This window comes from Halichoerus grypus, chromosome 12 (assembly GCF_964656455.1).
Source record: "Halichoerus grypus chromosome 12, mHalGry1.hap1.1, whole genome shotgun sequence".
Lineage (NCBI taxonomy): Eukaryota > Metazoa > Chordata > Mammalia > Carnivora > Phocidae > Halichoerus > Halichoerus grypus.
Genome location: NC_135723.1, coordinates 13300909 through 13328324, shown reverse-complemented (window position 1 = coordinate 13328324; position 27416 = coordinate 13300909). Strand labels below are relative to the sequence as shown.

Here is a 27416-nt window from a genome sequence, read left to right as displayed (position 1 = left end):
TTTAACAATATGTTAGAGCTCCCTCCATATCACTGGGTAAAGAGCATCCTTGTGTTTTGTGGTTGGGGTTATTCCCTGTATCCAGCTTACACTCCCACTGCAGCGAATGAATGTGCCCGTTTCTTTACACCAGGGATAGATAAACTGTCTGTAAAGGGCCAGAAGTAAACATTTTAGACTTGTGGGCCACATACATTCTCTGTTGTATATTCTTGGTTTGATTTGGTTTGGTTTGTTTACAGTCCTTCAAAAACAAAACCATTGTTAGCTCACGGGCCATCCAAAAAGCAGGCCAAGGGGCTATCGTTTGCTGACCTTTGCAAACATACTGTTATCAACCCGTTGGGCAAAACAGTGGTGTCCCAATGTAATTTTATTAGTATTTCTCTTATCAGCAAAGTTGAGCATGTTAGAGCCATTTATATTTCCTTTCCTGTGACTATTCATATCTTTTGCCCATTTTCCTATAGTTGTTGATCTTATTTATAGTAACGTTTTATATAGGGAAATTATCTCTTTGAAATGAATTGCAAATATTTTCCTCAGTTTTATCTTTATCTTTTTACTTCGCTTGTAGAAGATTTTGTCATGTAGAAATTGTTTTGAGTAGTAAAATTTGTCAGTTATTTGATGATGAGTGCTCTGCAGTAATTCATGCCTTTCCCATTCTGAGATTATCAAACAGTTCTTTCAGGGTTCTCCCCGCCCCCCCCCACCCACCCCCTCCCCCCGCCCAGGTGCTTTTGTGATATTTTTTTTTTTAAGATTTATTTATTTATCAGAGAGAGAGAGAGAGAGAGCGTGCGTGCACGAGCGGGGGAGGGGCAGAGGGAGAGAGACTCTCAAGCAGACACCCTGTTAAGGGAGGAGCCCACCGCACAACCCTGAGATTGTGACTTGAGCCGAAATCAAGAGTCGGACGCTTAACCAACGGAGCCACCCAGGCGCCCCGGTGCTGTTGTGATTTTATCATCTAAATCTTTGATCCACTTACAGTTTATATTGGTGTGAGGAGAATGGATCCAACTTTATTTTTTTCCAGATGGCTCACCAGTTGTCCCCATACCGTTTATTGAATTATCCTCCATGCTCCCCTTCCCCCCTCCATTTGAAATGCCACCTTTATTACGCACTAAACTATAGTATGTATTCAGATCTATTGCTGTATATTCTGTTCCATTGATCTTTCTAGACAGGCTTTGCTTTTGAATTACAACTCCCTCAGTGAATTGCTGTGTGATCATATTTCATTGAGGAAATATAGATGCAGTTAAATAAAGAAATGATCAAATCTGTCTGCAACCTTCGCCTATACCCCTGTTCTTCGCTTTACCTCCCCTCCTGTTAAAAAGGAAGAGATGGCCCTCCTCCTGCGTGACCCTTCTCCATTCCTCTGGCCCACTATTAGAGGTACTTTGCCCCTGGAAGCACCCTCTCTTCTACATCATTAATTTCTCTTTTATTTACTTATTTTTGAAGTATAATTAACATATAGTGTTATGTTAGTTTCAGGTGTACAGTATAATGGTTCAGCAATTCTATACTTTACTCAGTGCTCATCACAATAAGTGCACTCATTTTTTTTTAAGAGAGAGTATGGGGGGCTGGTGGTGAGGGGCAGAGGGAGAGGGAGAGAATCTTAAGCAGGCTCCACGCCCAGCACGGAGCTGGACACGGGGCTCGATCTCATGACCCTGAGATTATGACCTGAGCCAAAATCAAGAGTCAGACGCTTAACCGACTGAGCCACCCAGGTGCCTCGGTAAGTGCACTCTTAATCCCCTCTGTTTATTCACCCATCCCTCTACCCACCTCCCCTTGGGCAGCTACCAGTTTGTTCTCTGTATTTAAGAATCTGAGTTTTTGTTTGTCTCTTTTTCTTTGTCTCTTTTGTTTCCTAAATTCCATGTATGAGAGAAATTATATGGTATTTGTCTTTCTCCTACTGATTTATTTCACTTAGCATTATACCCTCTAGGTGTTTTCGTGTTGTTGCAAATGGCAAGATCTCATTGTTTTCATGGCTGAATAATATTCCATTGTATACACAATTTAGCACATCTGCTTTATCCATTCATCTGTCAGTGAACACTTGGCTTGCTCTCATATGTTGCTTATTATATATAATGCTGCAATAAACATGGGGTGCATATCTTTTTGAATTAGTGTTTTCCTTCTCTTTGGGTAAATTCCCAATTAGTGGAATTACTGGATAATATGGTCATTCTATTTTTAATTTTTTGAGGAACCTCCATGCTGTTTTCCACAGTGGCTATGCCAATTTGCATTCTTACCAACAATGCAATGAGGGTGCCTTTTTCTCCACATCCTCTCCAATACTTGTTTCTTATGTTTTTGCTTTTGGCCATTCTGACAGGTGTGAGGTGATACCTCAGTGTGGTTTTGATTTGCGTTTCCTTGATAACTAGTGATGATGAGCATCTTTTCATGTGTCAATTGACGACTTTGTCTATACGTCTTTGGAAAAATGTTCGAGTCCTCTGCCCATTTTTTAATCAGATTGTTTGATTTTTTTTGGCATTAAGTTGTATAACTTCTTTGTATGTTTTGGTTCCTAACCCCTTATTAGATATATCATTTGCAAATATCTTCTCTCATTCAGTAGGTTGCATTTTGTTTTGTTGGTTTCTTTTACTGTGCAAAAGCTTTTTATTTAGGTCAAATCCCAGTAGTTTACTTTTGCCCATGTTTCCCTTTCCTGAGGAAACACATCTAGAAAAATGTTTCTACAGATGATATGAAAGAGATGACTGCCTGTTTTCTTCTAGGAGTTTTATAGGTTTTTTTTGTTTTTTTTTTTGTTGTTGTTGTTTTTTTTTAAAGATTTTATTTATTTATTTGACAGAGAGAGACACAGCGAGAGAGGGAATACAAGCAGGGGGAATGGGAGAGGGAGAAGCAGGCTTCCCGCGGAGCAGGGAGCCCGATGCGGGGCTCGATCCCAGGACCCTGGGACCACGACCTGAGCCGAAGGCAGACGCTTAACAACTGAGCCACCCAGGCGCCCCTAGGAGTTTTATAGTTTCAGGTCTCACATTTAGGTCTTTAATCCATTTTGAGTGTTTTTTTTTTTTTTCCCCATTTTGAGTTTATTTTTATGTATGGTGTAAGAAAGTGGTCCAGTTTCATTCTTTTGCATGTAGCTCTCCAGCTTTCCCAGCACTATTTGTTGAAGAGACTGTCTTTTCCCCTTTCCGTATTCTTGCCTCCTTTGTTGAAGATTAATTGACCATATAATCATGGGTTTATTTCTGAACTGTCTATTCTGTTCCATCTGTCTGTCTGTTTTTGTGCCATACTGTTTTGATTACTACACCTTTGTAGTAAATCTTGAAATATCCAGCTTTGTTCTTTCTCAAGACTCCTCTGGCTACTCAGGGTTTTTTGTGGTTCCATGCAAATTTTAGTATTATTTGTTCTACTTCTGTGAAAAATGTTGGTATTTTTATAGAGATGGTATTAAATCTGTAAATTGCTTTGGGTAGTATGGACATTTTAATAATATTGGCTCTTCCAGTCCATAAGCATGGAATATCTTTCCATTTGTGTCATCTTCAATTTCTCTCATCAGTGTTTCATAGTTTTCAGAGTACAGGTCTTTCACCTCTTTGGTTAAGTTTATTCCTAGATATTTGTTTGTTCTTGGTGCAATTGTAAATGGGATTGTTCTCTTAATTTTTCTTTCTGCTACTTCAGCATTAGTGTATAGAAATGCAACACATGGGCGCCTGGGTGGCTCAGTCGTTAAGCGTCTGCCTTCGGCTCAGGTCATGATCCCAGGGTCCTGGGATCGAGGCCCACATCAGGCTCCCTGCTCGGCGGGAAGCCTGCTTCTCCCTTTCCTACTCCCCCTGCTTGTGTTCCCTCTCTAGCTGTCTCTCTCTCTCTCTCTGTCAAATAAATAAAATCTTTAAAAAAAAAAAAAAAAAAGAAATGCAACACATTTCTGTATATTAATTTTGTATCCTGCACCTTTACTAAATTCATTTATCAGTTCTAGTAGTTTTTTGTTGGTCTGCAGGATTTTCTCTATATCGCATCATGTCATCTGCAAATAGTGAAAGTTTTACTTCTTCCTTACTAATTTGGGTGCCTTTTTTCTTGTCTGATTGTTGTGGCTAGGATTTCTAGTACTATGTTGAATAAAAGTGGTGAGTGGACATCCTTGATCTTAGAGGAAAAGCTCTCAGTTTTTCACCATTGAATATGATGTTAGCCGTGGGTTTTTCATGTGGCCTTTATTATGTTGACATATGTTCCCTCTAAACCTACTTTGTTGAAAATTTTTATCATGAATGGATATTGTACTTTGTCAAATGTTTTTTCCTGCATCTATTGAGATGACCATCTGGTTTTTATCCTTTCACTTGGTAATGTGTTTCTGCCTCTTTTAGATGATTGTCATATGAACATCCATTAATAATGTTTTAAAAGCAACCAAACAATAAATTTGTCCATCTATGGCCTCACTTCTTCATCTTCAGAGTAAAAGTGCACTTCTGTACCTCTTGTTTTCTCTTCAACCAACTCCATCCGGGCTGTGGTTCCTACCACATTGGTGAAATGACTCTTCCCAAGGTCATTAGCAACCTCCATCTTGCCAAATCTGGTAATCTCTTATCTTATCTATCTTATATATCTTACGGTAAATCTCTTATCTCGTCATATCTCAGCTCAGTCTCCCAGCAGATTTGACATTTAACCACCTTCTGACTATACAGTCACTGGATTTTCTCCTGAGTGGCCACTTCTGAATGAGACTGCTGGGTTGTCTTAGGAATCTCTCCTCTGCTGCCTTTTCCTGTCTGTCTTCATCTTATCCCCAAGTGACTTCATTCAGATTTGTGACTTTAAATACATCTGTAAACTGGTACACCTGGGTGGCTCAGTTGGTTAAGCGTCCAACTCTTGGTTTCAGCTCAGGTCATGATCTCAGGGTGGTGAGATCAAGCCCCACGTCAGGCTGCGCACTCACTGGGGAGTCTGCTTGAGATTCTGCCTCTCCCTCTGCCTCCCCCACATGCGTGTGCATGCTTTCTCTCTCAGATAAATAAATAAATAAATAAATAAATAAATAAATAAATAAATAAATAAAATCTTTAAATACATATGTAAACTAACCTTCAAATCTTGTGTCCATCTCTACCCTCACTCCTGAATTCCAGACTAGAACGTCCAGTTTCCTTTTCAATTCCCAGCTGGAGCAGAGCTTAGGATTTCTTTCGCAGACCTATTCCTTCCTGTCTTTTTCCATGTTCGGTGGTGGCACCACCACACATCCAGTACTTTTAGAAGATACTCTTGTTCCCCCCGCCCCCCTGCCATCTCCCCCACGTCAGCTGTTTCTCCAGAAGTACGCCAGGTAGCATAGCAGTTGGGAGAGCCAGGCTGCCTCAGTTTGAGTCCTGACTCGGCCTTGAGCGAGTCAACTTCTGTGATCCTCAGCTTTCAAATGAAATTAAGATAGTACTTCTCACAGGACTGTTCATTCATAACATGTGGTACCCAACTGAATTGGTATGTGTAAGGTGCTCTGAGCAGTGCCTGGCACTGGTGAGTGCTCAGTAAAGGTTTGTCGGTGTTGTCCCCAGTATAGATAGTATTGATAGTTATGCAAGTACTAGTTACGGGGGCCTAGTAGTATCACCATTTGGGCTGCAGCTGCCGTAGGCCAAGCATCTGCCCTCTCTTAAGTGGACTGTGAGACAGCCTCCTGGGCCCTCCGCTCCTGCACCTCTCCCAGCCACTCTCTACACACCAGCCAGGCTAATCTTCTTAAAGGTATAAGTGCAATTATGTCACTATCTTGCTTAAAAACTCTCCAGGAGCTTCCCTTACAATTAAAATTAAACTCTGACACCTTTCCATGGCCTGCAAGGCTTTTTGTCAGTTGGCCTCTTCTACCTCTCAGTCTCACCTCCTGTTACTCTCCCCACTGTTGCTCCGAAGGCTCCATCCACTCAGGACTTCGGCTTGGTCCCTAAAACATGCCAGACTCTCCCATTTTAGGTCTTTGCACTTGCCATTCGTCTGGAATGCGCTTCCCTCAGAGCTGCCTGGTTCTCTCATAAAATTCAGGTCTCAGCTCAAATGCTACCTCTTCAAAGGAGTCATCCTTGACCATCCTGGTTAAACTAGCCTGTCCCCCTACTCTTCAGCCCCATGCCCTTCATCTTCTTTATTGAACTCAGCGCTATGGAATTTTCTTATTTATGTATGTGTTTGTTTTAAGTTCTAGGTAAGAAGGGGCTTCGGCTTATTTACCATCAAAACAACATCTAGACTAGGAATTGGGAGCTAAATGCCAAGTTTTTGAACTGGGAAGAGAGGAGTGTCTCCTCGGCGGAAGCTTCTTGTCCTACATAGCCTCTTGAACGTATGGGATATGCAGCTCATAGTTATTAGGGACCGATTGCACTTTGGAAAAATATCTTTGGGAATCTGCCTTTTTTATATCTAAATCACAATATTTTACAATATTTAAATACCTTATATATTTAAATATGTATATGAAATAAATATGTGAATTTTGAATTATATATTACAAATATTTAAACAGTATTTTTTTTTTTTTTTAAAGATTTTATTTATTCATTTGAGAGGGAGAGAGACAGAGAAAGCACAAGCGGGGGAGAGGCAGAAGGAGAGGGAGAAGCAGACTCCTGGCTGAGCTGGGAGTCCGATGTGGGGCTCGATCCCAGGACCTGGAGATCATGACCTGAGCAGAAGGCAGATGCTTAACCATCTGAGCCACCCAGGTGCCCCTTAAACAGTATTTTAAATTGTTCTGGAAAGAAAAGTGTTCTAACCCAGTTGCTATTGCTGCTAAATGTTTTGCTTTCAAAACACACACACACACAGCTCTTAGAGTATACTTACTGTTTTAAAAATAAGACAGTAGTTACATGAAGTCATGAAGTGATTACAGCTACCAGCAAGTAAGGATCATAATGGTGAGAAGTCATTTCCTGATTCACATAGGGACACCAGCAACATCATGTTCCATAAACTGCTTAGGCTGGGAAGACTTCAGGCTTTTAGTTCCTTATCTGAAATAATGCTGTTATTTTTCACTATTTCTGAGCAGTGATAGTCATTCATAATCTAATGATTGGTCCCAGGAAAAAGGAGGGACTCAATTCTTGTGGTTGAGTTGATCAAATTGCTGGCCTCCAAGTACAGATTCCTTACCGGCTGCTTCACAGTGCAGGCTGCTTCTGCTAAAATGATTGTGATGCACGATAAGAACGGGGCCAGCAGTGGCATAGCTAGCGTCAGCTCAGGTTATGCTCCGTACAGATTGAAAGGACCCTCAAAGTATAACATGTTCATGCTGTTAAATGGATAGTAAGATTATGGGTGGTTGTGTTTTTTTTCCTTAAGACTTTTCTGTTTGAGGGGGCGCCTGGGTGGCTCAGTGGGTTAAGTGTGGGACTCTTGGTTTCAGCTCAGGTCATGACCTCATGGGTTCTGAGGTCGAGCCCCTTGTGGGGCTCTGTGCTCAGCAGGGTGTCTGCTTGAAGATTCTCTCCTTCTGCCCCTCCCCCATCTCACACATACGCGCTCTCTCTCCCTCTTTCTCTGTACAATAAATAAATAAATCTGTTAAAAAAAAAGACTTTTCTGTTTGGGCAAATAGTCATATGGGTGTGATCTCTGGGCGCAGCCTGAGAATTGCCCAGCTCTTGAGTGCCTGTAAGCCAGTGTGTGAGGCACAGACCCACAGTGGACTGTCCTTGCCCAGACTTGTGATCGGATCTCTAGTAGCAATGGCTTTATACCAGTACAGTCTAAATCACTCCCCAAGGCTGTCAGACTGAGAACATTTATTTGTTCATTCAGGACGTTTGTACTGAATGGCTGATTTCGCCGAGCCATGTTAGTCACGTTGAGCATAAAGTAAAGCAAGTAGGCATGGCTCCCTGCACTCGAGTTGTTTCTGGTGTATTAGGGAAGAAGACCCGGAAGAAGCAACTAACACATTCAAGCAGTTTCAACCTGTAATAATGGTTATGAGGGAAAGTATCATCAGATGTTGCATGAGAGCACAGGGCAGGGGAGAGCCTAACTAATTGAGGTTGAGAGTTTCAGGTAAGGCTGAGACCCCAAAACTGAGAAGTCTTAGCCAAATAGAATATAAGTATGCCAGACGCAGGCTACTGCATGGTGAGGGCCAAGAGGCACCGAAGAGTACCTGCAGAACTGAAGGAGGCCAGTGGGGGGCTGATGCAGCCTAGCTGGGAGACGGAACGGGGAGGTAGGCAGGAGGAGGTGTGGTCCTGTGAGCTGCAATTTGGGAAAGCCATACGGGACCAGAACCAGTCAGAGGATGCTGAGAAGGAAGGCTGCTGCCAGCCCCTTGAACCTCGAATAACAAAAGGCTTCTAGCTTGGGCTCCACATGCTGCTGGTTGTGACCTCATGGCCTCTTTTTCTAAGGCCAGGTACTGGGTGCCATAGTGTGGAGCAGCGCTCCAGCTTCTGGAGGAACCTGGTCTTCCCACCCTGAGCACATACAAGTAGTACACAAGTGCGTGCTCTGAATAGAGTGAGGGCACACTGCATCCAGCCATTTAAGTTAGATCGGCCATCTACTCCATGATGCCCCTTGGGAGGTGTGATATACAGTATTGGATTCTATCTATAATTCTGCTGCCAAGTTACCGGGATGAGATTTCTTCATTTATAAACTGACAGTGAGTAAACCTTTCAGTCGGCAACCTCTTTTTTTCTTTTTTCGTTGCGGGGCTGGGGCGCGGGTCAGTTGTTTCTTACTAGAATTAGAAGAAACATCTCCTTAATTATTGCCAATAAAGGTTAATATGAAAACAAAGTGGGGCGCCTGGGTGGCTCAGTCGTTAAGCGTCTGCCTTCGGCTCAGGTCATGATCCCAGCGTCCGGGATGGAGCCCCATGTCGGGCTCTCTGCTCCGTGGGAAGCCTGCTTCTCCCCCTCCCACTCCCCCTGCTTGTGTTCCCTCTCTCTCTGTTTCTCTCTCTGTCAAATAAATAAATAAAATCTTTAAAAAAAAAAAAAGAAAACAGTGATTGTTTAGCCCGTTTTCATAATCTGTGTGATTATATTCTAATACCTGTAACACTCCATTATTGTCAGGATGTGGTTGCACTGGGAAATTTTTGCTTTGGGTCACAGCTCATTACTGAAAATGAGCTGTTCTAGCAGAAATGCCTGCCCTTGATTCATATACTTGTATTGTCATGGTCTTCTCTGATAAGTGGTTCTTCCTCTAAATGAGCATACTTCATTTGCCATCTGTTGAAAATCACCACAGTGATTTCATGAAAATGAAAACTAGTATCTTGAAGCCCAAGGACACCGTATCTTTTTCCTACACTTGGAATTCTGAAGAAGAATGTACTGGGCATTACTTATTTTTTCATTCTTCGTTTTTAGATTCTTCTTACTCCTTTGCTGCAAACTCTGTGACACAAGATGGCTGCAAACAAGCCCAAGGGTCAGAATTCTTTGGCCCTACACAAAGTCATCATGGTCGGCAGTGGTGGTGTGGGCAAGTCCGCTTTGACCCTACAGTTCATGTATGATGAGGTGAGTGCCCATTTTTAATGAATAGCTAAGTTTGGGCTTTCAGAGAGGATTTCTGTGGCTTCGTTTTGGTGCTGTTTTAGATGTATTCCTGAATCATTGAAAGCTACTGTAATCGTTTTTTCCCATTTTTAAATTCAGAGCCAATGTTTGTACACATCTTGATTTAACAAGTCAATAACTTAAGATCCTTAAAAACTTTATACTTTAAAAACAAAACAAACCTGGAAACAGTACCTACTTAAAGCAATCTAACTTTGGCTTTTTCGTTTTAAGTGTTTAATGGAGGTTCCCACCTTGAATTAATAGATCCGGTAGATACAGTACCTAATTGAGACTTGAAGTTGACATAATAAGGTGTCCTGTGATAATAATAATAATAAAAAAATAAAATAATTTAAAAATAGTGAAAAAATCCGTTGTATTTGGCATGGCGCTACACTCACCATTAGACAGGTAAAGGCTGTGTCCCTAAAACATAATTACGAGAAGGCTATAGATTTGTGTGCCTGTATTTATATCAGACTTTACTGCCCCAGAGTTAAGGTCTCAGCCCATATACAGCAATATATTCTTTCCCCAGAAGACTCTTACCAAGCCTAAATGATTTAAGAGTTGATAATCCAGCTTAAGCATTTATCCTCAACTCTTCCTTCCAGTAGAAGCAAGATTTTATGATTACTCTTTTTTACTTAATCCTCATAACAATCCTGGTATGGTAGTATCCCCATTTTACAGATGAGAAAACAGAACCTCGGAGAGGTTTCTCAGCCTGTCCAAGAGGAGTGTGATCGCCAATGAGTAACGGAGCATGAAGCCTGGTCTTCTAACGACAAATCCTGCAGACCCTTACCACCCGATTGCCTGCTCATCAGCATTTCTGTCACATGCGCAAATGGCTTAAATCCAGCCAGTCGTCTCGCTGACTGGGGACTATAGCAAAAAAATTGGAAAGAGGGGCACCTGGGTGGCTCAGTTGTTAGGCGTCTGCCTTCGGCTCAGGTCGTGATCCCAGGATCCTGGGATCGAGCCCCGCATCGGGCTCCCTGCTCGGCGGGAAGCCTGCTTCTCCCTCTCCCACTTCCCCACTGCTTGTGTTCCCTCTCTCGCTGTCTCTCTCTCTGTCAAATAAATAAATAAAAAATCTTTAAAAAAAAATTGGAAACAGAAGAGATTGAAATGGTTCTTTAAATGAACTTGCTGATTTATCTGTTCAATCTGTTTTCCATACTATTCATTTTAATAGCTAGTCTTTCAAACTAATCACTAAATCCGGCCCCTTCTTAACAATAAGGAGGAGGTCAAAAGTAATACTATTCACATACCTGACATTTGATGAATGGTTAAGCTTTCACTTAGTATTCATCAATATTAATATTCACAGTAGTATCTGATGTGATATCTGAATATTTGTATTTGTTAAATCTTCGTAAATATTTAATACTTATAAAAATAAGCATGGAAATATGGCAGAATGTTCTGTAGCCTTTATAGTTACAAATATACTGTGTTCATTTTTTAAATAATTATATATTGAGTATCCTCCATGTACCAGGAACTGTTCTAAGCTCTGGGAGCTACAGTGATGAGTAGAATAGTCAAGGTCCCTACTCCCAGGGGTTATATTCTCATAGGGGGATATAGACATGAGCAAATAAATAAGAAAGTATCAGATAATGAAAATATTTTTAGGAACTAATAAAAAAAAAACCTGCAAAAGTATGTGTATCTACATACACACATGCTAACAATGATACACTGATCAAAAATACCAAGATGAGATTTACAGAGTTGAAGATAGATGTGGGAATGTAAAGTTGTTTAATTGTATTATTTAAAAAGTCAGACATTTAGAGAGAGATCTCAAAGTTCGTGATTTGCTGTTCTGCTGAGTAGTATAGGCCACTTTATTGACTTGGTTCATTTTAGAAAAGATTTCACAGCAACTTTCAATGCTTACCTCAATATTGACTCACTTTCAAGTTATTTCCACAATTCTGGCATGAAAATTTATATTTAGAGTCACATTGAAAGGTGTTTTTATATATTTGATTAAGTAGATGTATAATCATTTTTGCAGGAAGAAAAAGGCACAGTTTTCAAGCTGTAAACCATCTAAACTTAATCATTCATCCCTTGCTTTTTGCAAAAGTAGAAGCCACCGAATTACCTAAAATGAAAATGTAAATTAATATTGTGTTTACCACTGGGGAACACGGAAGCAGAGTGCATGGGAGCTCTCTGTACTGTTTTGGCAACTTCCTGTGAATCTGTATTTCATCTTTTCCAGTTTGTGGAGGACTATGAGCCTACCAAAGCAGACAGCTATCGGAAGAAGGTAGTGCTGGATGGGGAGGAAGTGCAGATCGATATCTTGGATACAGCTGGGCAGGAGGATTATGCCGCAATTAGAGACAACTACTTTCGGAGCGGGGAGGGTTTCCTCTGTGTCTTCTCTATCACAGAAATGGAATCCTTTGCAGCCACGGCCGACTTCAGGTATGATGGGGACGGAGGCCTTTGCACTGACATCCCGCACAGCGATGTCTTCCCCCGAAACAAGCGGACAGCTGGAGCTGGCTCCTCGTTAGTCTCTCACTCTGTGTGTGATTGTGTTTATTCCCACTGTGACAGCCTCAATACCCGCTACTCAAGTGTTTCTCTTTGGAGTATACTCCTACTGCTACCGTAATACTTGACACTTGGCTCACCTCGTGGAGCTCTGCCCCAGATTTTAGATCTGTCTCTGTGAGTCACCGGTGTTACGGCGCCTCCGTAAGGCTCCGCAGGCACGTCGCCCTCCCCCCACGACACACATGCCCGGCAGCACACGCTGATTGTTTTAATAGAAATAATAACACTTTAGATTGGCACACAAGGTTCTGTTATCTATTTCTTATATCTTATTTACTATTTGCTTCATCAAAATCTCATCCATTTGGTTTGCAGGGGCGTGGTTGGTGAAGGAGAGAGAGGTTCTAAGAGAGATATGGCATAAATAAGTTCTTGAGTAGTCTCAGATACTACATGCATAATCAAAAGTATTGTTTTTTTTTTTAATATTTTATTTATTTATTTGACAGAGATAGCGAGAGCAGGAACACAAGCAGGGGGAGTGGGAGAGGGAGAAGCAGGCTCCCCACTGAGCAGGGAGCCCAATGCAGGGCTCGATCCCAGGACCCTGGGATCATGACCCAGGCCAAAGGCAGACGCCCAACGACTGAGCCACCCAGGCACCCAAAAGTATTCTTTAAAAATATATATTTTTTATTTATTTATTTTAGAGAGAGAGTGTGAGCGGGGAGAGGGAGAAAGAGAATCCCAAGCAGACTCCGCACTGAGCACGGAGCCAGATGCGGGGCTTGATCCCACTGGGGTCACGACCTGAGCTGAAACCAACAGTCAGACACTCAACCCACTGAGCCACCCAGGCACCCCCAGAAGTATTCTTTAATTACATTTTTTTATTTTTGTGTTGCAAGTTTGCCTTGGTATGAGGGACGCAAAAGAAACATGTCGTGTATCCTCTATTTTCAAGATTCACACAGCCTAGTTGAAAAAGGCATGAAACCAAGAGCAAGGTAGTGACAAAGTAAGAGACGTGGGCAGTGATCATTGCCGGGATCCTGGAGAGGAGAGAAGCTGAGAGGCCTTCATGAGATAGGTGAGCCTGGATAAGAAGGATTTCCACTGATGAGGAAAGAAGTTTTCCGGTGGTTGAGCAAAAACTGAACCTGGGCTTATATAAAGCTTCCTTTTCATGTCCACTTGAAAGTCTCAAGAACTTAAAGGAATTTAAGAGAGCATTCTTTGCAAAAAAAAAATGTCATTGAGAAACTTTCAAAATGCAGATGTATGGGGCACCTGGGTGGCTCAGGTCAGTTAAGCATCTGCCTTCAACTCAGGCCGTGACCCCAGTGTCCTGGGATCGAGCCCCGCGACAGGCTCCCTGCTCAGCAGGGGTTCTGCCTCTCCCTCTGCCCCTCCCCCTGCTCCTGCTCACTCTTTCTCTCAAATAAATAAGTAATTGAAATGCAGATTTATTTGTAAAATTAACTTTATTGGTTTCTCTAAGGAAGGAGTTTTGTATGTGATAAAGTGCAAAGGGTGCAGGCCCTGGGAACTTATAATCTTGGGAGGCATGTTGCAAGTTATATAAATGTCAGTGCTCATTCACTCATTCAGCAAATACTTGAGTGCTTGTTATATAGCAAGTCCTGTTCTAGGTAAGGGGATAAATGTTGTCACCAGAGTTTGCCAAAGCCAAAGTGGTATCTCAAGGGAATAAAGTATTTTTACGCCAGGAGTGAGAATCTTGGGCTACTGCTGTGACAGAGAAGAAGTGAATCATTCACTGCTCTTCTGTCGTACCTCCGTACCTCCGACGTGTTGCCTTCCCATAAATAAAAATAGTCCCAGTGACTCAGCGGCAACAGGAAAGCATTTTTGAGGCCATCTGAATGGTTGCGCTCCACATGGTCTAACCCACAGTGGCGGCTCCTCTCTGGAGCCTTCCTGGGCCTCCCGTCTCCAGGGCAGCCCACCGTTTCCTCATCTGCACACACAGGGTGCTTGCAACAGCGCCTCCGGCATACTTACCACACTCCCAGAACCTGCTCGGTTTGCAGGTGTTTTCCCTGACGAGGGGAGAACTCTTGAGAGCAGGACCCACTTGTTACCATCTGAGTATCCCTAGTACCCATATTCGGCCCGGTCCCTGGCACGTATCATACAGGGCATGCTTAGTAAACAAACGTTTAATAGAAGTGTTAGAAAACGCTCGTTTTTTTTTTTGGTTCTCACTTTTCTTATGTCAAAAAGAAATTGGACCAGTTTGTGAAGGTACTTTCCTGTTCTAAATTCTATAACAGCCTCTAACACTCTATTTAAAGGGGGCGTCACATTAAGTAAAATGTGTCTGAAGATTGTAGACATAGCATTGCCTTTCTCTGACATCCAGGAAAGTAGCTTATTCAAACCAACTAATTAACTCTCATGAATATTGTCCTCTCACCCCTGAGCCCAGTAAGTCCAGGCTTTCCATGGCCTCGCCTCGTTTCTGATAGCATTCATTAATGCTCTCACTGCATTTTCAGTATTGGTCTTCCTGAAGCACCTGACTCAGAGTAGCTTAGTAGGTGTTTTACTAAGAAACTAATGACTGTATATACATATGACCAGAAGTACCAGAGTCACAAAAACCAGAGTCCGTCTCTGGTGGTTAGTGAGATCAAGTGGTAAGCCCGTTGTTGTTAACATCTTAGTCGAGGCTGTTGATCACAAAGGAAACTGGTTAAGAAGGCACCAGCGCATTTGTTGTTACCGGCACTGGACAAAGATAAGGACTGGCCCATATTCCCTTCACAAGCACATCAGAAATGTAATAGTAATGGTGAGTGTTGACATGCTCTTTGCAAGAGGTCATGTGCGTGGTGGGAAACATCACAGCCCTCCAGTCCTGTACAGCTCAGCACGTGTCCCCCAGTTACTGTGCCCCACTGACCTTGTTCCTTCCTAAAAGGGAAGGGAGAAAGGGAGAGAGAGAATCAGCGAAAGATGGAGGTGACTGTGTGGTCCATAATCTATTCCTGCTAGAAAACTGGGAATTCGGGTGCAGAGAGCTGCCGGCAAACACTGAGTCTGTTAGAATGTTTACGACAACATCGGTCATCAGGTGAATGAATACTAAACATAACCCTGCCCAATACTCACACAGTGCTCACCACGCACCAGGCACTGCTCTGAGCATGAACAAGGTGCTAGGGAATTTCACAGATTCTAAGACACACATTTTTTGCATTTTATCATCTCTTAAAATCAGGGCCGTGTCTTGTAGTGGGACATCTTACAGTTGTAACTAGCAGCGGTTTTTCCCGGTGGTGCGTGACATAATGCGTGCAGTGCGCGGCATTGAAAGCCCGTGGCCCACTGGGGATGCTCAGTAAATTGCTAGCGGTGATGGAGGTGGCAGTGGTATTCAGGCGACGCTGTCTAAGAAGCACAAAATAGACAAATCTGAGATTAAGCCTGGGTGAAGATCCATATTCCATCTCAAACATCACGAGAGATCCCTGCAAAATCAGTGTCCTCTGCTGACCTGTCATTCTAATCACCCCTTTAATTTTCTCATTTTCTCTTAGTCTAAAATACTGTTTCTGTAGTTTCAGCATCTCTTCATTTCAAAGGAGAGGCATTGGTAAGGTAGAGAATGTTGATTTTAGAAGAAAACCTCTTTCTCCAGTAGAGTACTGGTAATCGTTAAGAACAGCTAACATGTGTTGAGCATTTACTCTGTGCCAGGCTCAGTTCTAAGCACTTTACATTTCATCCTGCTGGCAACCGGGTAAGGAAGGTTCTGTTGTTAGCCCCATTTTATACACGAGGAGACCGAGGCAAAGTACTTTGCTCAGAGTCACGTGACTAGGAGGGACAGAGAGCCATGATACCTTTAAAACTGGTGACGGCCTATAACTTCTCTCTAAACATAAAATCTATACTCAAGAGATATCTGGCCCTTGTGGGGCTTTTAAAAACATTTAGTGGGACCATCGATACAAGGTAATAAGGATATGAGTAAGAATAAGAATGGTGCTCTCTCCCTCTGTGGTCTTCCTCCCCAAATCTCATGACCCCAGTTTAATCACAAGAAAAACATCAGACAATCCCGGTTGAGAGATGTTCTACAAATGAGCTGACCAGCAAGTCTCAGAACTGTCAGGGTCATCAAAAACAAGGAAAATCTGGGAACTGTCAGAGCCACATGGAGTCTAAGGAGAGCTGATGACTAAATGTCATGTGGGATCCTGGATGGGATCCTGGAACAGGAGAAGGACATTAGGTAAACACTAAGAATATCGAAATAAAATTTGGACTTCAGTTAATGATGTATCAGGATTGGCTCGTTAGTTGTGGTAAACGCATACACTAGCGTAAGATGTTACCAGTAGGGGAAACTGGGTCCAGAGAGTACGGGAACTCTGTACTGTCTTCACAACTTCTCTGCAAATCTCAAACCACCCTTCTCATAAAAGTTTATTTTTAAAAAGCATTTGGAGGAAGTTGCACTTCCATTTTGTTCCTCTACTGCCATATTTATATTGTCTTCTCTGGTGTATTGTTCCTTCATCGGAAAAGTGAGTATGTAACACAAGTGATTGATGATAGAATGAGGAGGTCGTGCTGCTCATGTCCCACCATGCAACGAATGAGCTCATTGTTGCTGTAAAGAAACATGTAAATAAATGCTCGTTGCAGATGGTATTTGTTATTTTGTTGGTCTAACACATGGGGGTAATATTAATATTTCTTTCTCATTTCCTCTCATCCAGGGAGCAGATTTTAAGAGTAAAAGAAGATGAGAATGTTCCATTTCTGCTGGTTGGTAACAAATCAGATTTAGAAGATAAAAGGCAGGTTTCTGTAGAAGAGGCAAAAACCAGAGCCGACCAGTGGAATGTTAACTATGTGGAAACATCTGCTAAAACTCGAGCTAATGTTGACAAGGTAAAGGGCGGCCCTTCTTACAGCTACATCGTGTTAACAATACGTTGATTCGCTCTAACTCCGCTCCATTGTGTCTAGAGATTTGTGCAACTTTCGAACAGTGATTTAATATGTGCTGATTGTTATCCGCCCTGAACGCTCAAGTACAACATGTTCGGAATTTCTTACTTCACCTTGTCCTCAGGTTCGCAAGAGACATTGAAATACGAGACACCACTTTTTTTCTAGCACTGACAGGATTTCTGACCTGAATCCCTCCCCTTTTTAAATTTTTCTTTTTACTTATCCTGATGGGCTGGGTAATTTATTTATTTTTTTTTTTTTAGATTTTTTTATTTATTTATTCATTTGAGACACAGAGATACAGAGAGAGAGAGAGAAAGCATGAGCAGGGAGAGAGGCAGAGGGAGAGGGAGAAACAGGCTCCTCGCTGAGCCAGGAGCCTGATGCGGGGCTCGATCCCAGGACCCTGGGATCATGACCCGAGCTGAAGGCAGACGCTTAACCATCTGAGCCACCCAGGTGCCACTGGGCTGGGTAATTTAGAAGGCAGGGTGTTAGGTCCCCTGAGCTGACACCTGCCCAGCCCCATGTAGGTTCGCTCCCAAGACAAAGGAGCCCCAGACGAGAGGGCTTTGGAATTTTTTACTACACTTACACTCCCCACCCTCAACCTGTTTGTCCCTCTGCCCTCTTCTGTATGTCCCCCCTTTGCTCAGGTGGCCCTTTCCTGAGTCCAGGTGAGGAACACCCTTGCCTCCTTTCTAGGAGCCAGCCCAGGTGCATTATTTCATCCTGCTGCTGGAGACCTACATCTTCAGTGTTCAGGAAAACTGCCCCCTGGGCCGAGGCACGGGCTCCTTGAACGCCCCATGTAGGGCCTTTTCCAGCCATCAAGCGTCTCAGCTCTGCCGAGTGCCTCGCAAACTCTAACTGGCAGAATCGTCTGTGAAACTTCATAAAAACGGATTCCTGGGTCTGACCCCCAGAGATTTTGACTCATTTGCTGTGGGTGGAACTTGAGAATTTGCATTTCCAGTAAACTGCCTGGTGGTACGGACTATGGCCCAGGGGACCGCACACTTCAAGTAACACTGCTCCTAGGTGGCCTCAAGTGTTAGTGAACTGGTCTGCTTGTTGCCTGTAGATTTATAACGCTGATCCAGGAATCATTAGGCTAAAAAAAAATTAGAGATTCTTAAAAAAAAGAAAAATTAGAGATTCGTTCTGTTCATTTACTGTAGGTCTTAAGACAATGTCATTATACTGTCTTAAGCCGATTAGGTTTTTTTGTCACGTGGTCAGATTCCTATAGGCCCAAGATACCTGTACAAAATGAGTGTTACAGGATTTCTACTCAGTATACTGGTTTTCTCTAAAGCTATGGCAAATGTATTTAAACTACTAATGAAAATATGTCTTAAAGTTCAGTGTGTTTGGAGTTTTGAGAGGCAACATTGAATATTAGCGTTGTGTGTGTATTGGGGTTCCTCCTAATTGATGTCTTGAGCAGGTAGAACACACTCTGTTAAAACCTATTTGAACTGAGGGGAATGGGGAGAGGAGGCGAACAGGAAGCAACCAAGCCATGAAGCTGTCGTCCCAGCGATCCCTGTGGTGTCATCTGCTCGCATGAATTTTTTTGCCCTATGCGTGTATTGTCAAAGGAGGAAAGGTCAAGGTATAGGGCTATTTTAGTTACTCTGGCTGCGTAAGAAACTGTACCCCCAAAACTTACGGGTGAAAACAACCATTTATTATGCTCATGGAATCTCTGGGCCGAGCATCTGGACAGCTCACAGGGGAGATGGCTTGTCCCTGCTCCACAGTGTCTGGTGCCTCCGCTGAAAAGCTTCAGGTCTGGGAACTGGCAGCCTCTCGGCTCAGCTTCTAAAGACCGTTGACACGTGTCTGGTTCAGCCAGTGGATGCTGGCTGTTGTCCAGGGACACCTCGGTTCCTCGCCATGTGACCTGTTCCAGGTGCCCTACTTGAGGCTTTCTTCCAGCAGGGAGGTGGGGTGGGTGCCAAGGGCCAGCGTCACAAGAGAAGAAGAACCAGGCAGGAACCACGTCACCTTCTCTGACCCAGCCACGGGAGTTTACGCGGCATTATTTCCGGTTTGTTCTCTTGCCCGAAGGAAGGAGGCCCGAAGTCCGCCCCCCTCTCCCCCCCGGGTCAACAGGAAGGGGAATGGACTCCAGCTCTTGATGGAGAGTGGCAAGACACTAGAAGAACACAGAGGGAGTATTGCTGTGGCCGGTTTTGGAGAGTGTAGTCTGTAGCCAGTGGTCACCTCTCCAAAGCAAAATTAGATGCAGTGTGGTGGCTTGTAAACCAAGGTCCAGGTTCATACTGAATACTGTGATTGCATGTACTGCTACCCCCTGAAGAGGGCACATGCCGGATAAAATACCTCCGTGGCTAAATACAAGTAACTCGCAGCAGCTATTCAGTTTCTAGAATTAGGTGCTATGTGGTTTCTTGCTGAGGAAATCATGTGCATAGTTGAAAGAGCTCGTACTCAGTAGGGTTGATAAGACACAGGCACGGTGGCCAGCACGAGGCGTGCATCTTTAACCCCGTAAGGCAGAGGTGCTCTTCTCATGCTCGCTTTTTAGATGAGGAGACTGAGCTGTGGAGCGATGACGTGCCGGAGTCAAGTTCAAAAGGCCTGTGATGGCAGCTGCTGGCTCTGGGCGTGGCCGACTCTGGGGCCCACGTCCTCTCGCTCTTCTACTCCACACGGTGGTTGGAGTACCTGTGGTTCCCCCCGGGGTGTGCGTCACCCACTGTGGGAGCCTGCTACAGGTTTTTCTGGGCTCGTGAGTGTTAACATTGTCTCCTTCTATTATATTGGGAAGTGTCTTGTTTTGTCACAGAAAACAAATCCTAGCTCCCCTACAAGACATTAAGGGCTCATGCCGTGTCCTCTTGGATTCCCAATAGACTATGGAATGAAGTTTCAAAGAGGCAGATTTTGAATCCACCCTGTGAAAAGCTTCCTGACCACCTGAGTGGTCGAGCCGGGGCCTCACCGGTCTCAGAGGCCACGTCTGTCACAGAGGAGTCACCCAGAGGCAAACCTGCTTGCGGACTCACTGGGTGCCAGGTTCATCTCATGACCTTGTTAGTGGCCTTCTGGCTAAACGCTCTGACTCTCTAAAGCGTAACTCCAAGGTTGCTCCTAATTTCTAAGGAACGTCTTGGAGGAATGGAAAGAGGTTGAGCAAGTAGATGGATGTCAAAAAGGAGAGTATGATTTCTTACATGAAGAGAGCCAATTTTATGTCGGGAAAAGAATTTTAGTAGAAATGTACTGTATTTTTAATTTTTTTTTCATTAAAAACATGAACACATGCTTATTGTGTAAAGAAAAATTCGTAGTAAGGAGAGAAAGGGAATCACTCTTCACCCAGATTCCACTCCACTCCCCTTCCTGTGAGGTAACAGTGGTAACGCAGGTGTGTCCTTCCAGACGTTTATCTGCATTTAAAGACCAGTATATAGTCTAAGGGAAGGCTTGTGTTTGCTTGTGTTTTCCCTGTATAAATAGGATTTTTACAGTATATATAGTGCATTTATATACTACATATATATAGTATTTCTGTGTATGTAGATCATGCATTTCTGTAGTTTGCTTTTTAAATTTTATAACGGGCGCCTGGGTGGCGCAGTCGGGTGAGAGTCCAGCTCTTGATTTCTGCTCAGGTCAGGATCTCAGGGTCGTGAGATCAAGCCCCACGTTGGCCTCCATGCTGGGCATGGAGCCTACTTTAAAAAAAAAAAATTTTTTTTTATCCAAAGTTCATTCCATAGTGATGCATCTGCATCAGAAAGCTTCAGGGGAGCCCTCTGACGTTACACGTAGCTGGTTTGGAAGCTTCCTGCCTCGGCTGGCCAGCTGTGGGCTCGAAGGCCAAAGGCATTCCGAAATCACCCCAGGGAAGCCAAGGTGCAGCAAGTGAGGCAGAGACCCCTGGGGTCTGCGTCACTGTGTGTTTCAGTCTCCTGCATTCTCTGCGGGTTTTCTTTGCTTCGTTTTTTCCCTGTTCTAACCATTCGCACCCCTTTGTTGGTCCTGTGTCCATTTGACTTAAGCCATTAGTCTCTAATCACTTGCCCTTTTTTTTTTTTTAAATAGCTTCCTTGCTTTCTGTCTGACTTTTTGTTTCTTGCTCCAGATCAGGAATCAGCCGTTTATCTAAGGAACACTGGTTCCCTTGGGAGGAATGGTATTTAGCAGCCATAGCCTGAGGACGAATGCGCTCACCATTGTTAACGTCATTGTTTCAGGGCCTTTCAGTGAAGTGCTGGGAAATGTGTATTATTAAAGAAAACAGATCATGAGAGCATACTGTTACTTCTAATTCAGTTTTAGCCTTCAGGATTTTCTGCGTCTCTGACTTTGTACCTTCTCTCTTACACTGAGGGCTAACCTACATTAGCATGCTTGCTCTCTTATCCTATCCTGCAACGTATATATAAGATTGTGCCCTGTTCCTATTAACAGCTAAATTACAAAGTGAGGTTTAAGATTGGTCTTGTTTTGTTTTTTATTTGTTGAGGTTTTGTTTTTATTTTTATTCTTAGCTTCTATTCTGAGATGTATATTCCGTATGCTGTGTTTGAAAGTCTCTTGAGTTCTTTCCTCTGTATAATTATGTCACCAACTCTGTGTGTAGTTCGTCTTAATTTGTTTTAGTTTGATTTTCAGTCTTTGGCAGCTGCTTTTTTGTGTTTAATTTCATTTTTTAATATGTAGAACAGTTAGTTGACAAAGTAGAAGTTGTATAATGAAGCATATTCAGACATGCCTCACTGTTCCATGTCCCCTGTTCCCTTCATCCCGAAAATGATAGTAGTGTTTGGTTTATCATTTCATCGTTTCTGTTTCAGATGCAGGCAAATCCACATAACTCCTGCAGGTAGCTCTCTACCTACGCTTTCCAGCACCTCGCTTTTTCAGTTAGCCTTTCCTTTAGAGAGCTAGAAGCACACCGGCCATTACATAACATACATTTGTTTACTTACAACAGTCACAATGCACAAGCTAACTAGAATTTTTGAAATCTTTGTTTTCCGTTGAGTTCTTAATAAATCGGTGTGGTGTCACTTCTTACTTCATGCTTACGAGAAAAAGAGATAAAACAGAAGTAATAACTGAATTTTTTTAATTCAGAATTTTAGAGTACAGACCATGAAAGTTATTCATCCAGTCATCATCCACATACTCATAACTCTTTGTGTACGGTGTGAGCCCATGTCCTTCTAGACCCTTGTCTGTCTGCCCTCAGACATTTGTTAGTGATACTTAACTTTTGAGTTGTTACACTAGTCATTTTTAAATTATTATGCTAACAGCTCTCATTTGCCAGTTTCTAGACATCAGACAGAACTGATAAAATCTCAGCTATGTTGCAACAAAGAAAATTGTTTTCTTAGTACCTGGTATCAAAACGATAAAGGAAGCACTCATTTTCCTCAGCTTTGTTTCTAAAAATGGAGCTGAAGGAAAACAAGTTATTAAATACAAATTTTATTAAACATAAATTAATTACCTTTAAATATGAATTGGTGAAATACATTCATTAATTGTATAAATGGAATCCATTGAGTTGTAACTTTGGAACTGTCATCATTTGTAGTGCTCTTGTCTTCTTTATCTTGAAAATTGGGATGGGAAGATTAGGTTATGTGATGTGACCAATTTTACCGAAAAGTGTAACTCAGAAAATTTCCCAGTATACTTGGAGAAGGAGACTGGTTTTGTGCTGTCTCCTCCCTCTACTCCCCAAACAAGAGGTCTTAAGTAGTTATTCTTAGTTAATTCCCAAGGCTTACTGCTGTGGTTCCAAGAAGTACCAACCTCATATTATCTGTTGGCTTTATTTACCCTGTTTTCTTCTTTCTAGGTATTTTTTGATCTGATGAGGGAAATTCGAGCCAGAAAGATGGAAGACAGCAAAGAAAAGAATGGAAAAAAGAAGAGGAAAAGTTTAGCCAAGAGAATCAGAGAAAGATGCTGCATTTTATAATCAAAGCCCAAACTCCTTTCTTATCTTGACCATACTAATAAATATAATTTATAAGCATTGCCATCGAAGGCTCAATTGACTGAAATTACTTTAACGATTTGGAAATTGTTATGTATCACTAAAAGCATGAATTGGAACTGCACTGAAAGTCAAATTCACTTAAAAAAGAAATCAATGTGGCTTCGCCGAGAAGCACAGTTCAACTTCTTTCGTAATTGCCTACATTTATCGCGGTCCTGAATGTAGCGTGTCGGCTTGTGTTTCGAGGGCAGTCTTTCTGGAACTGTTAGAGCTGAGACGGGGTGGGGGGATGGGAGGAAAGGCTACTTCCTCTGGTTTATTATAAAGCTTAAATTTTATATCATTTTAAAATGTCTTGGTCTTCTACTGCCTTGAAAAATGACAATTGTGAACATGGTAGTTAAACTGTACCACTTTTTTTAACCATTGTTATGCAAAATATAGAAGAAAAGTGATTGGCATGATTGTTGCGTATAGTTAAATTGAGAGTAATTCATCTGTGAACCTGCATCGGTTACCTGGTGATTCATGTGGAAAAGTGGTGTGAACTTGGACATGGAAATTTTTGAATATGCCTTAATTTAGAAACCGAAAAATGCCCGGTGACATCATTCTGGGTGTGTCCTCACTGGTGCCGTGGGCCCGTCGCCCCGTGTGTCCTGTTGAGGAGAGCATATTTGCCTGGTACGGAGTACAACTTTTGTGTAGAAGGTTCATAAAACATAAGCATCTGCTAGGAGTCTGTCCAAATGTAAAATGTGTGCCATACTCTGGTTCTTGAACGCAAGGGTCCAGAGCAGCTTGATTACTTTTAATTAACTGTAAGGTAGTTTGCAATGAAGGGCCAGCATATACTTGTAAGATAATTTTAGACCGTGAGGGTTCAGCACAGTCACGTTTCAGTGATCCCTCTTTTTCTCTAAGATGCCAGTCCCTGGAAATCCCTTTCTGCAAGCGGTGAGCATGTGTTAAGCTGTTGGTTTCTCTGGACCAGGGCACAGGAGAAAGGTCATTACTGCTGCTGCATTGTGCGCTGGGACACTTGGGGAAGGCGGGCGTGCTGGCCTCCTGTTAATTTCTCAGTCTATGCTCAGGAGGTGACAGCTTGGCTCTGGGAGAGTTTTCAGGAGTCTCTCTAGTCCGCATTCATCAGCAGAACACCAGAGCCACATTTTCCTGACGCTAACACCGGGCAGTCGACCCCGAGGGTCGTGCAGAAAGCCTGTTTGGTAAATGCAGGCCACACATGGGCTTGTGTCACCGTTGGGTGGTGCGCCCACTGGAAGAATTCTAGCGTGCTATTGGGGAACGTAAATTCAACGGGAAATACACCGCTGCCCAGATTTTTCTTCTCTTCTTCGGACTGGGGCTAAGACAGTTGATGCAACAAAGTTTGTCTTTCTTTTTTGCTCAGTCCTAATTTCAACAAGTCAAAGATGTGTTCAGGCATTCCAGGTAACAGGTGTGTACGTAAAGTGAACAAAAATAGGCTTTTTAGGAACTCCGCTCTTTAGGTATTACATCTGACTTGTCATGTTAAATATTTGTCCTTAAAGGGTTTGAGATGTACATCTTTCATTTCATATTTTTCATAGGCTATGCCATGTGCAGAATCAAAGTTACCAATGTAACACCGGCCCCGCGGGCCCAGCGATCTCCATGTGTACTCATTGCAGTCTTATTTAACCAGGGGTCCTAACCACTAACATTGTGACTTTGCTTTAGACCTTTCCTCTCCTGGGTACTGAGGTGCTATGAAGCAAACTGACAAGGATGCATCACATGTCAGGCTGATGCCACTACCCGATTGGTTTATTTGCAATTTGAGCCATTTAAAGACCAATAAACTTCCTTTTTTTAAATGCTTGTGGTGTTACTTGATGTTTACTATATATATATATATATATATATAACACGTAACATTCAGACTTACCAACCTGGGCATCTTTACAGGAGATTTTAAAACAGCTAAATTCCCGGGCACCTGGGGGGCTCAGTCAGTTAAGCGTCTGCCTTCAGCTCAGGTCATGATCCCAGGGTCCTGGGATCGAGCCCCACGTCGGGCTCCCTGCTCAGCGGGAAGCCAGCTTCTCCCTCTGCCTCTGCCTGTCGCTCCCCCTGCTTGTGTGCTTTCTCTCTCTGTCAAATAAATAAAACCTTAAAAAAAAAAAAAATAACGCTAAATCTCCTTTGCTCTCAGTGTAGGGCTTTCTTTTGGGTAACGCCAGATTCCCCAGATGATTAGCATCGGTGCTCGGCGGCAGCCCGGGCTCAGACGGGGGAGAATCGCATGTGCACAATTGCAAGGAAGATACCCGTATGTGGTCATGAAAGTCACACTGTGTGCAGTACTTTTAGAATACTACTGAAGTCCAGAATGACTAGGGGATGGCTTTATACTCATATTCTGATCAGAATGATCCCCACAGATCATTTAATTTCCAAATTGTGGCAGGAGTCACCACCCTGCTACCATCTCATCAAGCCTCAGACCATTCATTCTCCCTCACATCGGATGTCTGGTGGGAAATGGTGGCGTATTAACTGTCAAACAGCCTGTGGGTTAGAAACAATCTGGCCCGATTTTGACTGAGCACTACTTTTTCAAAATCCAGTTGATTTTAATTTCTTACTTAATTCATGAACAGCGCCAGAATGAGCACGTTTGAGTTATAATCGGCATAGTTTTAACCTCACTGAACCCATTTTTAAAAAGATTTTATTTTGGGGGAGAGAGTGAGCGTGCATGTGCGGGGATGGGGGGCGCAGAGGGAGAGAAGCAGACTCCCCGCTGAGCGTGGAGCCCAACTCCGGGCTCAATCCCACGACCCTGAGATCATGACCTGAGCCGAAACCAAGAGTCGGACACTTGACCGACTGAGCCCATGGACCTATTTTTAACACCAATGTAGGGTATGCTGTTAAATATTACATAACCAAACAAAGGTTAGATTAAGTTACAGTCTTAAACTAAATCAGAATGTCATGTCTCAGAATTGTGCGACAAGGACGTAAAACTTAATATTTGGCAACCTTATATTACCACCTTTAGAGTAAAACCATCAAAACATTTACCAAAAGTTCCCACAAGGTTTTCAAAACAATCCTTTTGATTGAATCCAGTGTGATGTCTCCTTCAGCAAATTACTTTGGAAGTCAAGAGTGGCATGTCAATAGAGGTCTTCATGCCTTTCCTTTTCAGTAGATATGTGTGTGCCCACTTGTGGGCACTGCTGGGAATATAACAAGGGGAAGGACAGACATGAGTGAGGGGTGACTAGAGATTCTCGCTGAAGAAAGGACCTCTGTGCCCCATGCAGAAGGAGGGAAAGTTAAAAAAAAAAAAAAAAAAAAAAGATTAGGTCTACTTACTCTGAGCTAGACCCCCTATGATTGGGGATCTCAGATGGGGTCCCATTTCTTATGATTGTCAACATAAAATAATCATAATAAGGGGCACCTGGGTGGCTCAGTCGGTTGAGCATCCGTCTCTTGATTTCAGGTCATGATCTCAGGGTCGCGGAGTTTGAGCTCCGCATTGGGTATGGAGCCTACTTTAAAAGATAATACAGGGGCGCCTGGGTGGCTCAGTCGTTAAGCGTCTGCCTTCGGCTCGGGTCATGGTCCCGCGGTCCTGGGATCGAGCCCCACTTCGGGCTCCCTGCTCCGCAGGAAGCCTGCTTCTCCCTCTCCCACTCCCCCTGCTTGTGTTCCCTCTCTCCCTGTCTCTCTCTCTCTGTCAAATAGATAAATAAAATCTTTAAAAAATAATAATAATACTAATATAATAGCAAACTGCATCCTATATGCCAGATACTGTATATATGTATTTAATGTTCATCCTGCGAGGCAGGTGCTAACACTAACCCCTTTTTTGCGGATGAAGGAACAGGCCAAAGAGCAGTTGAGTAACTTGCCCAGGGGAGCTTTGGCCATCTGCATTCTCAGTCTTCGCAGAACACCGTTTCTGGGGGGCAGGCAGGGCCGGGGGCTAATCTGATAGAAGAACAAGATGGCTTTTAGCAAAAGCCCCAAAGAGAAAACAAACAGCTGAAGCCTTTAGGTGCCCTCGAGCACCCAGGAGGAAGCGCTCCGAAGGGCAGAGTGTTCCAAACAGCCAAGAACCAAGAGTGTGTTGAATGGAAGGGAAAGGAGTGGACAGATCTGAAAGCTAACATCTCCGGGTCCCCCCGCGGCAAGGAATTTCAGGCTGTAGCCCCGGGAGTTGTCTGCGGACTGACCTTGGCAAAGGATGCCCGACGTGGTGGAAA

The 27416-nt window shown here is 43.1% G+C and overlaps 1 protein-coding gene across 3 annotated transcripts in view; it reads left to right on the top strand.

Annotated features, from left to right (window-relative positions):
* The window catches only part of RALA (RAS like proto-oncogene A), a 75751-nt gene extending 50744 nt beyond the window's left edge, over positions 1-25007 (top strand). For all 3 annotated transcript variants that reach the window (XM_036108959.2, XM_078059986.1, XM_036108960.2), the window contains 4 exons: positions 9435-9587; positions 11875-12083; positions 16913-17087; positions 23002-25007. In XM_036108959.2, coding sequence (XP_035964852.1) covers positions 9474-9587; positions 11875-12083; positions 16913-17087; positions 23002-23124 — 621 coding nt within the window. In that variant the 5' untranslated portion in view covers positions 9435-9473 and the 3' untranslated portion in view covers positions 23125-25007. The remainder of the gene's footprint in view (positions 1-9434; positions 9588-11874; positions 12084-16912; positions 17088-23001) is intronic.
* Positions 25008-27416: the final 2409 nt, after the last annotated feature.